This window comes from Acomys russatus, chromosome 4 (assembly GCF_903995435.1).
Source record: "Acomys russatus chromosome 4, mAcoRus1.1, whole genome shotgun sequence".
Taxonomy (NCBI): domain Eukaryota; kingdom Metazoa; phylum Chordata; class Mammalia; order Rodentia; family Muridae; genus Acomys; species Acomys russatus.
The window spans coordinates 27,780,720-27,793,178 of NC_067140.1; the positions used below are offsets into that span (position 1 = coordinate 27,780,720).

Consider the following 12,459-nt stretch of genomic DNA (forward strand, 5'->3'; position numbering starts at 1 on the left):
ACAAAATTCTACCAGACTCCTCAAATTATTCCACAAAATAAAGATTCAACAAAGAGAATTACAAACCAATTTCCCTTGTGAACATAGATGCAAAAATACTCAGTAAAACACATGGAAACTGAATCCAAGAACAAATAAAAAGCATCCACCATGACCAAGTAGTCTTCATCTCCGAGATGCAGGAGTGATCCAACATATGAAAATCTTTCCATTCATCATATAAACACACTGGAAGAAAAAATAAATTTACATGGTCATCTTATTAGAAGCTGAAAATTTCTTTGACAATAACCTAACACCCCTTCATGATAAAAGTCTTCGATCAGCGGTACAAAGGGACATAACCAAACATAGTAAAGGCAATTTACAAGCCTATAGCCAGCATCAAATTAAATGGAGAGAAACTCAAAGCAGTTGTACTAAAATTAGGAACAAGACAAGGCTGCCCACTGTCTTCATTTCTACTTCGTATAGTGCTTGACACTCTGGATAGAGCAATAAGACAAGTAAAGGACATCAGTGGGATACAAATTGAAAAGGAACATGCCAAAATACCTCTATTTGCAGGTGATATGATAGTATACACATAGACAGGTAGGGTTGGCAATGAAAATGACCATCCTACCAAAGGAAATCTACAGATTCAACGCAACCCCCATAAAAATTCCAACTTTTTTTTGTACAGATCTTTTATGGACAATTCTCAATTTCATATGGAAAAACAAAACCCAAGAATAGCTAAAATAGCCCTGAAGAATAAAAGAATTTCTGGAGGTTTTTTTAACCATCTCTGATTTCAAGCTGTACTACAAAGCTATAGTAATTAAAACTGCATAGTGTTGGCCAGGCGTGGTGGCGCACGCCTTTAATCCCAGCACTTGGGAGGCAGAGGCAGGCGGATCGCTGTGAGTTCAAGGCCAGCCTGGTCTACAAAGCGAGTCTAGGACAGTTAAGGATACACAGAGAAAACCCTGTCTGGAAAAACAAAAAGAAAAAGAAAAAACCTGTGTGGTGTTGACATAAAAACATTTGGTCAGTTGAATTGAATTGAATTAAAAATCCACATATAAGTTCACACACTTTAAGAACACTTGATTATTTTAATAAAGAAGCCATAAATACACATTGGGAGAAAGCATCTTCAACAAATGGTGCCAGACTGGATGTCTTTATGTAAAAGAGTACAATAGATCTGTGCTTATCATCCCACACAAAACTAAATTCCAGATGAATCAAGGACCTGAACATAAAATCAGATACACTGAATTGAATCTGATAGAGAAAGTAGGCAAGAGCCTTGAACACATCAGCACAGGAGAGAACCACCTGAACAGAACACTGATGACACAGGTATTGAGATCAGCAAGTCATAAATGAGATGCTTCTGAAAAGCAAATGACATCCTCAGTTGAGCAAACAGGTACCCTATTGATTGGGAAAAGATTTTTACCAACTTGATATCCAAAATATATAAAGAACTCAAGAAACTGGATATTAAAACCTCACCCCAGTTAAAAATGAACTGCAGGTTAAGCCACATTTTCAATAGAGGAACTCTTAAGTGGCTGAGAGCCACTTAAATATTCAACATCCTTAGCTATCAAAGAAATGCAAAGCAAAACTACTTGGAGATTAATAACACAAGTGCCAGCCCATGCTGGGTGAGGGCATAGACCAAGGACAACATTGCTGGTGGGAGTGCCAACTTGTACTCTGGAATATGGTAAGTTTCTCAAAAAACTGAGAATCTACCTCAAGATCCAGCTATACCACTCTTAAGCATATTACCAAAGAACATTCCATCCCACAAGGACACTTGCTCAACTGTGTTTATTGTGGCTTCATTCATAATAGCCAGAAACTGGAAACAATCTAGGTGTCTCTCAACTGAAGACTGGATAAAGAAAATGTACATTTACACAATGGAGTATTACTCAGCAGTTAAAAGAAAGTAATGGTGAAATTGATTAAATGGATACTACTAGAAAAAAAAAAACCACTCTGAGTAGTAACCTAGAAAGACAAATATAAGTGGATATTAGCTGTTAAATAAATGATAATCAAGCTACAGCCTATAGAACCAGGGAGATTAGGTGAAAAGTAGGGTTGTAGTTGGGGAAAGCGTGGATATCCCTGGGAAGCATAGATTCTGGGAGCGGGAGGGGTCTGTTGTGAGGACTGTGAAGGGAAAGGATGAAGGGAGAGATAGCTGGAATTAGGGGCATCTGGGAAGCAGTGTGGAAACTTCCTGGAATCTGTGAGGATGACCCTAGTGAGGACTCCTAGTGATGGAGGATATGGAGTCTGAACCGGCCCAGGCAAGGCTTCTTCCCAGTAATGGGACTGGGTTACTGAGTTGTTGGCCAAGGAGGTCCATGGAGATCCCTAAGCAGCCCTGGCTGATGTTAGGACAGGAGGTCATTCTCTGACCTGACAGTGGGGCCCGTTGCCACGGACAGCTTCCACATAGTCACTGAGTGTAGAGAGGTTAGCTGGCTCAGACTTGGAGCCTTTACGCCTATATTCTCTCCTCTTTGGCCTGAGAAGTTACTCTGAATACTACAGAAAGGGAAACCTGGATACCAGCTCAGCCACAGAACCCTTTACCTACAGCCTGCTCTGCCTGCAAGATGCCCTGGGGCAATGATGGCACAGTGGAAGTGGCCAACCAGTGTTTGGCCATGAGAGGGAAGTCTATACTGCCTAGATGGCCAGTAGCCAGAGACCTAGGGTAGAACCAAACATGACTCGATAAAAGATAGATAGAGAGATAGGTAGGTAGGTAGGTAGGTAGGTAGATAGATAGATAGATAGATAGATAGGTAGGTAGATAGGTAGGTAGATAGATAGGTAGATAGGTAGGTAGATAGGTAGGTAGATAGACAGATAGTTCCTAATGATAGTCTGTTATACTCATAGATTGGTGCCTTGTCCGGTCATCAGAGCACCTTCTTCCTGTAGCAAATGGAAGTGGATGCAGAGACCCATTTTATGTGGAGAGAGAGTCTACATTTGAGATCTTCATTGGGTCTTTTCCCTCCAAGATGGGCCAACACCAAGGAAGAGGGGCAGGAAAAACTTTAGGAGTCAGAGGGCATGGAGGACACCAAGAAAACACAGCAGACTGAATCAGCTAAGCAGCGTTCATTCACATGGGCTCATAGACTGAAATAGCAAGCGCAGGGCCTGCGTGGGTCCTCTACATATATGCTATAGCTGTTAGCTTGGCTTCAGGGATTACAGGTAGTTTCGGTCTGAAGGTTACAAATAAGGGGTTGGATTAAAAGAAGGATAGGTTGGGCCTGGAAGAAAGGCTCAGTATTGTTTGTACTGCTCTTGTAAAGGACCCAGTTGAGTGCCCAGTACCCATGGTAGGTAGCTAACCACCATCTGTAACTCCAGCTTCAAGGGATCCAGTGCCTCTAGTCTCTGCAGGCACCTGTTCTCTCTGCACTTTACAATACATAAATGCACACGTACATAATTAGACAAAAACGTTTCAATGCACAGGGCAAGATTCTGATGGGTTCCAGCCTACTTGTGTCTGTCCCTTGAGTATTTTTTTTTCCATCTTCATTCTGGCAGAGTCTAGTCTCCAAGCCCTTTGGGCCAGTCCCTTCCCCCTGCCCTCCCAAGACAGGCTGCTCTGCATAGCCTTTCCTGTTTGTAGACCAGGCTGGCTCCAAACTCAGAGATCTGCCTGCTTCTGCTAGTAAATCACAAGTTTGTGTATTGCCTGTCCAGACTAGCTTCAGGAGCCAGGGATCCTGCTTTCAGACAGGCTCTAGCTGTATCCCTAGTCCTCAATTTTTATTTTTGTTTTCAGTCAACTCTTTGACCAGAAAAAACACCTTGGTTGGTAAGAAATGCCTTTGAGGCCAAGCCTGCTGCCCTGGGTGGGAGGAGAGAATGACTTCCACAGGTTGGTCTCAGGCCTTCTCACCTGTATTATTGCCTGTACATAGACAAACACACACACGTGTGGTATGGTTTTTGTTTGTTTCTTTATTTTTATTTTGTTTTGGTTTTTTTAGGCATCAACTCTTGGCTTTTGTAATTTTTCTGTTTTCATTTTATTACTTTCTGCTTTATCAATCACTTTAAACCCACAAGCTGCAAAAGTAAAAAGGACTTTATTTGGAATCTCAAGAATGGCAGCTCAGGAAACACGGATATAGGTGACTCTTAATCAGGGCTCTGAGTATAGGTGGGGAGTAGTCTTGTGTAAACATTGATTATTACATGGCAAGAAACATTTTTTGGAGACATTTCTGAAATTAACAGATACAGGGGGCATGTGGCCAAAGGAGCTAAAGAAGTGAAAATAAAAATGTCTCAGTAACTTGTAAATGTGTATTGTAGGTTTCAGGGCCCAGTTTCCTCATCCGTCACAGAGGCCTGGGTTTCAGGGTTCCCTTGGTAGATGCTGAATTTCTTCCTGAAGGACCTCAAAGAAGCTCATGAATGTTTTCATCAGGGTTGATTCTTCTGGTTTAGTTTTGGTTTTGGTTTTTGGTTTTTGAGACGTGAGTATAGGATTGGTCTCCAGCTTGAAATCGTTTTGCCTCAGCCACCCAAATAGCTGGGATCACAGGCACATGCTACCATATCCAGTGTGATTTTTTTCTTTTTTCTTTAAACTTTAACATATCTTCAGTTTTCTGAACTCTGTAGTTGCAACGCTTCAGATGTAGTGCAGAAACTACTGTACTGGGGTGAAACTAGCCCCCACATAGTTACCTGTGGGTGGGAAGGGAGCACATCCTACAGCGCACTTACGGAGGTCAGAGGGTAACTTTTAGGAGTTATTTCTTCTAACATGTGAGTTTTAGGAATCAGGTTTAACTTGTCAGGCATGACAGCAGTGTCCTTAGCAAATGTCGTGCTGGCTGGGTTTTGACATTTTCTCCATGTTCTCCTTTCCTTTGTAGAGTAACCTAACATGGCTGACCAGAGGCAGCGCTCACTCTCTACTTCCGGGGAATCGCTGTACCACGTTCTTGGCCTGGACAAGAACGCAACCTCGGATGACATTAAAAAGTCCTATCGGTAAGCAGCAGTGTCCCCAAAAGAACACAAGGCCTCACGGCTCCTCGTGTAGGCATCTTCGGCCTCGTGTAGGCATCTTCGGCCTCGTGTAGGCATCTTCAGACTTAACACTGTTGTACTAGCCGTGCATAGTTGTGAATGCACAGGGTATCTACTGAGTTTGAGGCTAGCCTCGTCTACATAGTGAATTCCAGAACAGTCAGGACTATGTAGAGAGACCCTTTCTCAAACAAGCAAACAACAACAAAAACTATTATACACTAATGTTCTGTAGTGCAAAAAATAAACACACTTGGAAGCTACTGCCAACTTTTCCCAGACCATAGGGTCAGTGTCTGAACCCTGGGCACAGACAGAGGAACCTTTAGTGCGAAATACTGTACTTTAACACAGTGATGGGGTCCTTTTTTTTTTTTTTTTTTTAATCTTGTCATGGCTGTTTGGCTAGCCTTGGAGAATGTATCTCTTAAGTGTAATATCATGTGGTAACCCAGACACAGGGTGGGAGCATCTTTACTTAAGACACTTCTGTGGTCCTTTACTTGTGTTGTACTAAAACGTCAATATTATACATTTCTTTGCCGTCAACTTACTTTTCAGATGTGCAGTTAGCTGGCCAGGACACTAGGGGTTGGCAGGAGTGGGTGTTATAAGCTGTGCCCTACCCTCAGTACCTCAGGACTCTCCCTGTATCCTAGTAAGGAGGATTACCTTAAAGCAATTACAGAGACTTCTATTGACTCTGATGAGCAGATCTTGGGAAGTTGAAAAGCGAAATGCTCCTGGGTAAGTATGTCTTCCCCTGGACATGATGGCTGAGTGTGAAATGCAAGACCAAGGTAGAGCCAGGACATGGTTTTGGTTACAGGAAGCTGGCCCTGAAATATCACCCTGACAAGAACCCTGATAACCCAGAGGCTGCAGACAAGTTTAAGGAGATTAACAACGCCCACGCCATCCTGACAGATGCCACGAAAAGAAACATTTATGACAAGTACGGCTCGCTGGGGCTCTATGTGGCCGAGCAGTTTGGGGAGGAAAACGTCAACACCTACTTCGTACTCTCCAGCTGGTGGGCTAAGGTGAGGACGGGGCAGGCGGTGTGAGCTGCCCCACTGAGGGCGTGGAAAATTCTGTACTCTGTAGGACTACAGACACTGATGTGGCTGGCCTGGGGCTGGCGTCCGCATGCTCTGTGACTGGCACGCTGGCCTGTTGATGGCAGCGCCAGGCACATGAACCATTTGCATCATCATGTGCATGATGCCAAAGCATACTTTCTTTCCCTGGTTCATGTGGCTTAGTTACTAAAAGACTGACTAGGAAGCCGTTGTCTGACTGCGGTGTAGGCAGCTGTTAGCATGGGAGACTTGGAATCGCACTTAGAACCCCTTGACTTAGCATCATTTGCTCTATTTAGTAGCTTGTTTTGCTTCCCTCATCTGTCAGCCATATACAAAATCAAAGGGAACTACCCTGTAGCCTTTAGCTCCAGGAAGCCTGGCTTTTCTTTTACTGTTTAGTCCTCGGTCTTTATAGTTTTGGAGAGAAGTCTATTATAGATTTAAAGGTGGTGACTTGAGGAGAGAGCCGTGCCGTTTGAGTTAGGTGTGGGTGTCAGCTGCATTGCAGAAAGTTGGGAGTGAGGCTTCAGAGAGTCAGGAAGCCCACAGCGTCAGAGAAAGCATACTTAGACTCTGCCCAACAGCTAGATAAAAAGAAAGACAAGAGAAGAAAGAGGGAAAGTTATATTTTCCTGAGTTCAGAAAAGCAATCAAACCCAATAGAACCTCTTGGGTTGTGTTCAATCCCATCTTTACAAATTAGTTAATACTGCTATTTCTTCTGTTTTCACCCTGCAAGTTCTCTTTGTCTATAGCCTTCTTCTGAAAGACACCCTTAGCGTTAGCTGTATACACTGCAGCTCTTGTCCTGCCTTCTCCAGGGAGGTTCTTGTGTTATGGCCTATGGGCCCTTGAGGCCGCACAGTGCCAGTATTCTCTCTCTCAGGCTCTGTTCGTCGTCTGTGGCCTCCTCACCTGCTGCTACTGCTGCTGCTGTTTGTGCTGTTGTTTTAACTGCTGCTGTGGGAAATGCAAGCCCAAGGCACCTGAGGGCGAGGAGACAGAATTCTACGTATCCCCTGAAGACTTGGAGGCACAGCTGCAGTCTGATGAAAGGGGTGAGTGCCCACCCCAAACCTTGTGAGTGTGTGGGGTGGAGCCAGCACTGGCCCTGAACGGTGTCAACTGTCTTGTCAAACAGGAGGGCACTGACACTGTGCCGAGAGTGTTTGTGGTGGCATCTGGGACTGTTGAGGTGTGAACGTGGACACTTGAGGTAAAGCAGGTGCAGGAAGCTGTTCCTGCCCGTAAACTGGTAGCCGTAGATCTGAGGGAGCAAAGGTTGGGAGGGAGGCAGGTGGGGAGGGCCGGGGGCTGGTGTGACCTGAGACCACTGAGGAAAGTGTATTGGGTGGAGATCAGCAAGTAGCCTCTTCCCTGAGTGTCTGTCCAGGTGACCGAGTGATGTGATGCAAGGACCATGTCGATGGGCACACGACACAGCTGCTGCCCTCGTGCGATGAGGCTGCCTGCTTGCTTTTCAGAGGCTACAGACACACCGATCGTCATACAGCCAGCATCCGCCACAGAGACCACCCAGCTGACGGCTGACTCTCACCCCAGCTACCACACCGACGGGTTCAACTAAATTCAGGAGAGGCTGTGATTAGAGGATGAATCAGCACCTGGCCACTGCAACCTTAGAATCATGAACTGTAGTCACTGAGCTGGGGAGGCAGCTGTCAGCCTGACCCGCTGCGGCTGGTCAGGGCCCCTCCCACCTCCTCTAAGCCCACCCATCTGTCAATCCTTGATACACGAAGTGCGTAGCATGCAGTATTTAAAGCAGTGTAGCTACGGTCTTCTTTTGTTCTATCCTTTTAATAGCATGTATGGGTTATGTTCAGTGTCTGTGTTGTGGACGTGCTAGCTGGGCTGAGTTAACTGGAGGGCAGTGCTTTCTTGGGTTTTCAGCCGAGTGGGTCCAGTGAAGGTTCAGCTGCCTCCTTGTGCTTACAGGAGTCAGCTAGGCACCTGGAGCTACATCTCCATGTTGGCCTCTGTGTCCTGTGACATGGTCTAGTCCATGGCTCTGATCTCATCCTCAAGGCTACAGACAGGGCTCTGTTTCCACCTGCAGAGGAGGGAGCTGGGCCCCATCCTCCAGGCGCCACCAGCATCAGTCGTTTGCACGGTGTTCATGTTGGGAGGCTGCCATGGGGTCTCTGCAGCATCTCACTCGGCCTCGTGACAGCTTTCCTGTTAGATCTGCTATGGAGAGTGCAGGTATGCCCCTTCAGAGATGCACTCTGAAGTGTCTCTATCTTGGTCTCCTGGCCTGTGGACTGAGATCTGTCATTGGAGGCATGTCTCTTGCTGGTGCGTGGGAAATCATTTGTCTCTGTTCTGCACCTTTCCAGGTCAAAGCTGCATTGACGGGGCCACAGCCTCCTCCCCTCATTCCTGGGTCATCTTCCACATTCCTTCCAGCCAACCTTTTTAATCTTACCTGACACTTAGTCACTGTCAAAAAGTCTTTGAGTCCAGTTGTGGGTGGCATGAGGCTGCTTATAAAGAGTGAGTGTCCAGGACCCAGAGTCTCCTCCCTGACTGCCACAGCTCCACCCACCCCGCTCTCCTTAGCTTCCACCTGTCGTCATCAATGCCTCTGCAGAGCTGCAGTGTTGGGTTCCTGGAGCAGGTGGCTGAAACCTGGTACCCCTGGCTCAGAAGGGTTGGCTTCTAGGCAAGCTATGGTGACAGTCACTCAACCTGGGAGGCCAGCTCCAGGCCACAGATTTCCTTTGTGACCCTCTCTCCAGTCAGTATTCCAGTCTTGGTCATCGGGTGGTACAGTGGCAGGTAAGGTTGTAAACTGTGGTTCCCAGAGGTCTGCAGCCACCCTACCCTCTTACAGTTAGCTGGGTTAGCTGCAACAGACTTCAGGAAGCCAGGTTCCCTCAGAACCTTCCTGTTGGCTGCTACTGACCATCTGCATCTCCAGTACAAATGAAGGAGGAGAAGGCTCATGAGGTGGCTCAGGGGCCCAGACTAACCACCCCATCCACCTCCTGGCCAGCTCACCAGGGCCTTCAGGGACCATTGTGAGGACAAACCTGGCAGTGATTGAGGGTATTCACTCATCCAGGTCTTGGGAGACATTGATGCCAGAGTTCCCAGCTGACCTGGCTTCAAGGTCCTTCCATGGACTTGTTAGTTTTGTTCTTTAAAGGATTTTAGGGATATTCACTAATGTACTCAGTTAAAATTAATTTGTAAACATCATAGCTGTGGCTAGATGTAGTGGGACGTGCCTATAATCCCTGTACAAGGGAGGCTGAGGTAGGAAGGCCTTGAGTTGTAGGCCCGTCAGGCTTAACACAGACCCTGTCTCAGAGAAGACAAAACAATGAGAAATGCATTGCTTGGCCCATATTTGGAAAAAAGGAAGAAGAGAGGTCACTGGGCTGTCTGGGGTGCTGGCCTTGGTGCCCTTCTCCCACAGTGACCAAGAGCCAGGTTCAGAGCTGTGGATGGTGAGCAGAACGTGTCCATCTGATAGCACATCCCTCCTGCATGCAGCTCTGTGGCCCTTTCCTCACATCCTCGCAAGCCAGGTCCTGACCTGGGACTTGCACTATGTGTGTTAGGTGGGCCTAGTGTCTTTGGGAATTTGTCAAGCTAAACAAATCATGTTGAACTTGAAACCCTCAATATGTAGAGCAGTTTCAAGGTGATAATAGTGATTGTCAAGGCCAGTAAGCTCCCTGACCTGCAGGGTTTTACTGTGTTGATGCAAGGTCTCCTTGATTTCATTTGCCCTAAGCTGAGAACTGGTGGGTCCCAGGATCAGCCTGACTATTCCTGTCCAAGTACTATTAAATAGTGACACACACACTCCCCTAACTCCTACACTGGTTGTGCTGTGTTGCCAAGGGATTGCTGGAATCTGTGCATGGAAGTTCATTCGGTGCAGTGGATACCCCTCTGGACCAGAAACTGACCACTTCTGACCTACACAAAGTACTTGAGAGAGACCCTGGGGGCCCATCTCACCAAGGCTGCTGGAGTATAGATTTCTGTTTGTGCCCAATGGCATGGTCTTTCCTTGTCTTCCTTTTAACTGTATTTTAAAGTTACTTTAGATAATTCTGTGCAATGTTTATGACCCTTCCTAGTCTTCTGGTGTTCAGTTAACACAGCCAGCACCCAATGGGGACTTGTTAGAAAAGGAAACCAGGCTGGGCGGTAGTGGCAAAGGCCTCTAATCCCAGCACTTGGGAAGCAGAGGCAGGCAGATCTCTGTGAGCCTGGTTCTAAAGAACTAGTTCCAAGACAGCCAGGGTTACACACAGAGAAACCCTGCCTCGAAAAACCAAAAAGAAAGAAAGCCGTGTTTACTGTGGTTAGCTGGGAGCTGTCCCAGGTTGGCTGCTGGATTATAAAGCCAGTTTCTTCTCAGATGTGCAGATGCCCAGTGTCCTGCTGACCCAGGGCTTCTGTTCCAGGCAAGCCTGTGCAGAGCAGCTGTCAGTGCTGCCACTGGTGGTCTCCAGGGGTGGGGACATAATCACTCAAGCTGTCCCTGGAGGGTGCAGCTGCTGTGGTACAGAGAACTGGTGGGCCATGACCAGCCTCCTTTGCCTCTCAGTGCACCTTCATTGAGGGACTGCTGTGAACCGTGTAAAACATGACTGATCTCATTCTTTTTCCAGTGTTTTGAGCTGTGAACCCACGTGTCCCAGCACTGGCCTTTTACTTTTATTTTGGTTGAGTTATCCTTCTATGGAAATGGCAAAAGTTACATCTTTACTGTCGTCACATGCACGGTGTGTGTTGTCACATGCTGTGAGTGTGGGCTGTGGTGTGTGTTGGTGTGTGTACATATGTGTATATGTATATATCACACAGCAGGCCTGTCATGCTGCTGTTCGGTGGCAAAGCAACAAGTACAATAAAAGTCAAGTCCAAAACAGCCTGTGGTTTCTTGGAGTGTCGCGCAGGGGTCGGGTCTCCTGGCAAAACACAAGGAAACCCATGTACATAGGAACATGGACCTGAATGCACTGCATAGGCCCTGGCCAACAGTTTGGCTTCAGCTGTGTATGTGGACACAAGGGTGACCATACCTATAGATCTCTGGGGATCACACCAAGCTCACCAGCCCTCAGGTATATGAGGACTAGGACACAGCTAGAAACTGTCCTCTTTGTAGTGAGCACCAGATAAAATCAGTAACCTAGGTGCACATAGAGGAAAGGGCTGGCCAAGTGCCCCATGCTGTGCTACTAGAGGATATGGTTTCTAGGAAAGCGTCTCATGCTAAGTTGGGGAAAGAAGTTTTCACTTAAAGACAGTTTTTAAGAGCCAAATACAAGTGCATGACAAGCCTGTGCTAGTTTGACCCACTGCTGAAGTCTGTACAGCAGGGTGCACGCTGCTGTCAGCCCAGCCTAACTAACTGCTGTACCTCCAAGGGCCAAGCTGAAAGCTGTGGTGGTTCTGCATGGTGATCTGTCTAAATGTTGGCCTAAACAAAGATAGCTGTTGTAAAATAAATGTTTTCACTGCAGACCAGATACATGTCTCACTAGTGACTTCGTGCCAAATTCTGTTTGTGAATTTGGCTCTGAAATGGCACCTGATGTTGGCCCCTACTGGGACCCCCCTTTGGGCTGAGCCTCATTTCTTCCTTCCTGGTCCAGTTGTGAGCATCCCTCCACTCAGTTCTGGTACCTCATTTCTAAATGGCATGACTGGAATGGTGAAAAGAACACATCAGTACCTTGTACCTTTAATCCCTGTTAAGACAGGTGGATTTCTGTGAGATCTAGGCCAGCCTGGTCTACAAAGCAGTTCCCAACAGCCAAGGCTACATAGACCCTGGGGGAGGGGCACCACTGGCAGACCTGTTAAAAAGTCTGTAAAGCCAAGAGTAGGCGGGGTACTGTTCCTGGAGTCCTCACAGTGTGTCTGGCCCCCTGGTGGTTGACTTCTTGCCTCACAGCCCTCGACTTTTTTTTTTTTAATATTTTTTCTTTTTTTACATATATATTACACATATATACAATAAGCAAGAAGAACCACAAAACAATCAGAATTGTATAAATGTTACATCCATAGTGTTTTGGCTATTTGTATTTGGCAACCTTGAAGAATACATCTTTTCTATCTTGGTGAGTTTAAAATTCTCAATGTAAATCAGTATCTACCATATCTCTATCAACTTAAAACATCTATTTAGACCTAAAAACATCTTAACCCTAAACAACTAAGCTTAACTGTAAACTAAACTGTCTTCAACTCCATCAGAGACTTGAGAAGGAATAAAGTTAATTACCTGAGT

The 12,459-nt window shown here is 46.2% G+C and overlaps 1 protein-coding gene across 2 annotated transcripts in view; it reads left to right on the top strand.

Annotated features, from left to right (window-relative positions):
* The window catches only part of Dnajc5 (DnaJ heat shock protein family (Hsp40) member C5), a 38,176-nt gene extending 29,179 nt beyond the window's left edge, over nt 1-8,997 (top strand). Inside the window, exons 2-6 of one of the 2 annotated variants that reach the window (XR_007830506.1) lie at nt 4,932-5,049; nt 5,918-6,131; nt 7,060-7,231; nt 7,315-7,389; nt 7,658-8,997. Coding sequence is in view for 1 of the 2 variants with exons in the window: in XM_051144031.1 (XP_050999988.1) it covers nt 4,943-5,049; nt 5,918-6,131; nt 7,060-7,231; nt 7,658-7,761 (597 nt within the window). In the remaining variant the exon portion in view is untranslated. The remainder of the gene's footprint in view (nt 1-4,931; nt 5,050-5,917; nt 6,132-7,059; nt 7,232-7,314; nt 7,390-7,657) is intronic. The other variant, XM_051144031.1, reaches the window with a different exon arrangement.
* The last annotated feature ends 3,462 nt before the right edge of the window (nt 8,998-12,459 follow it).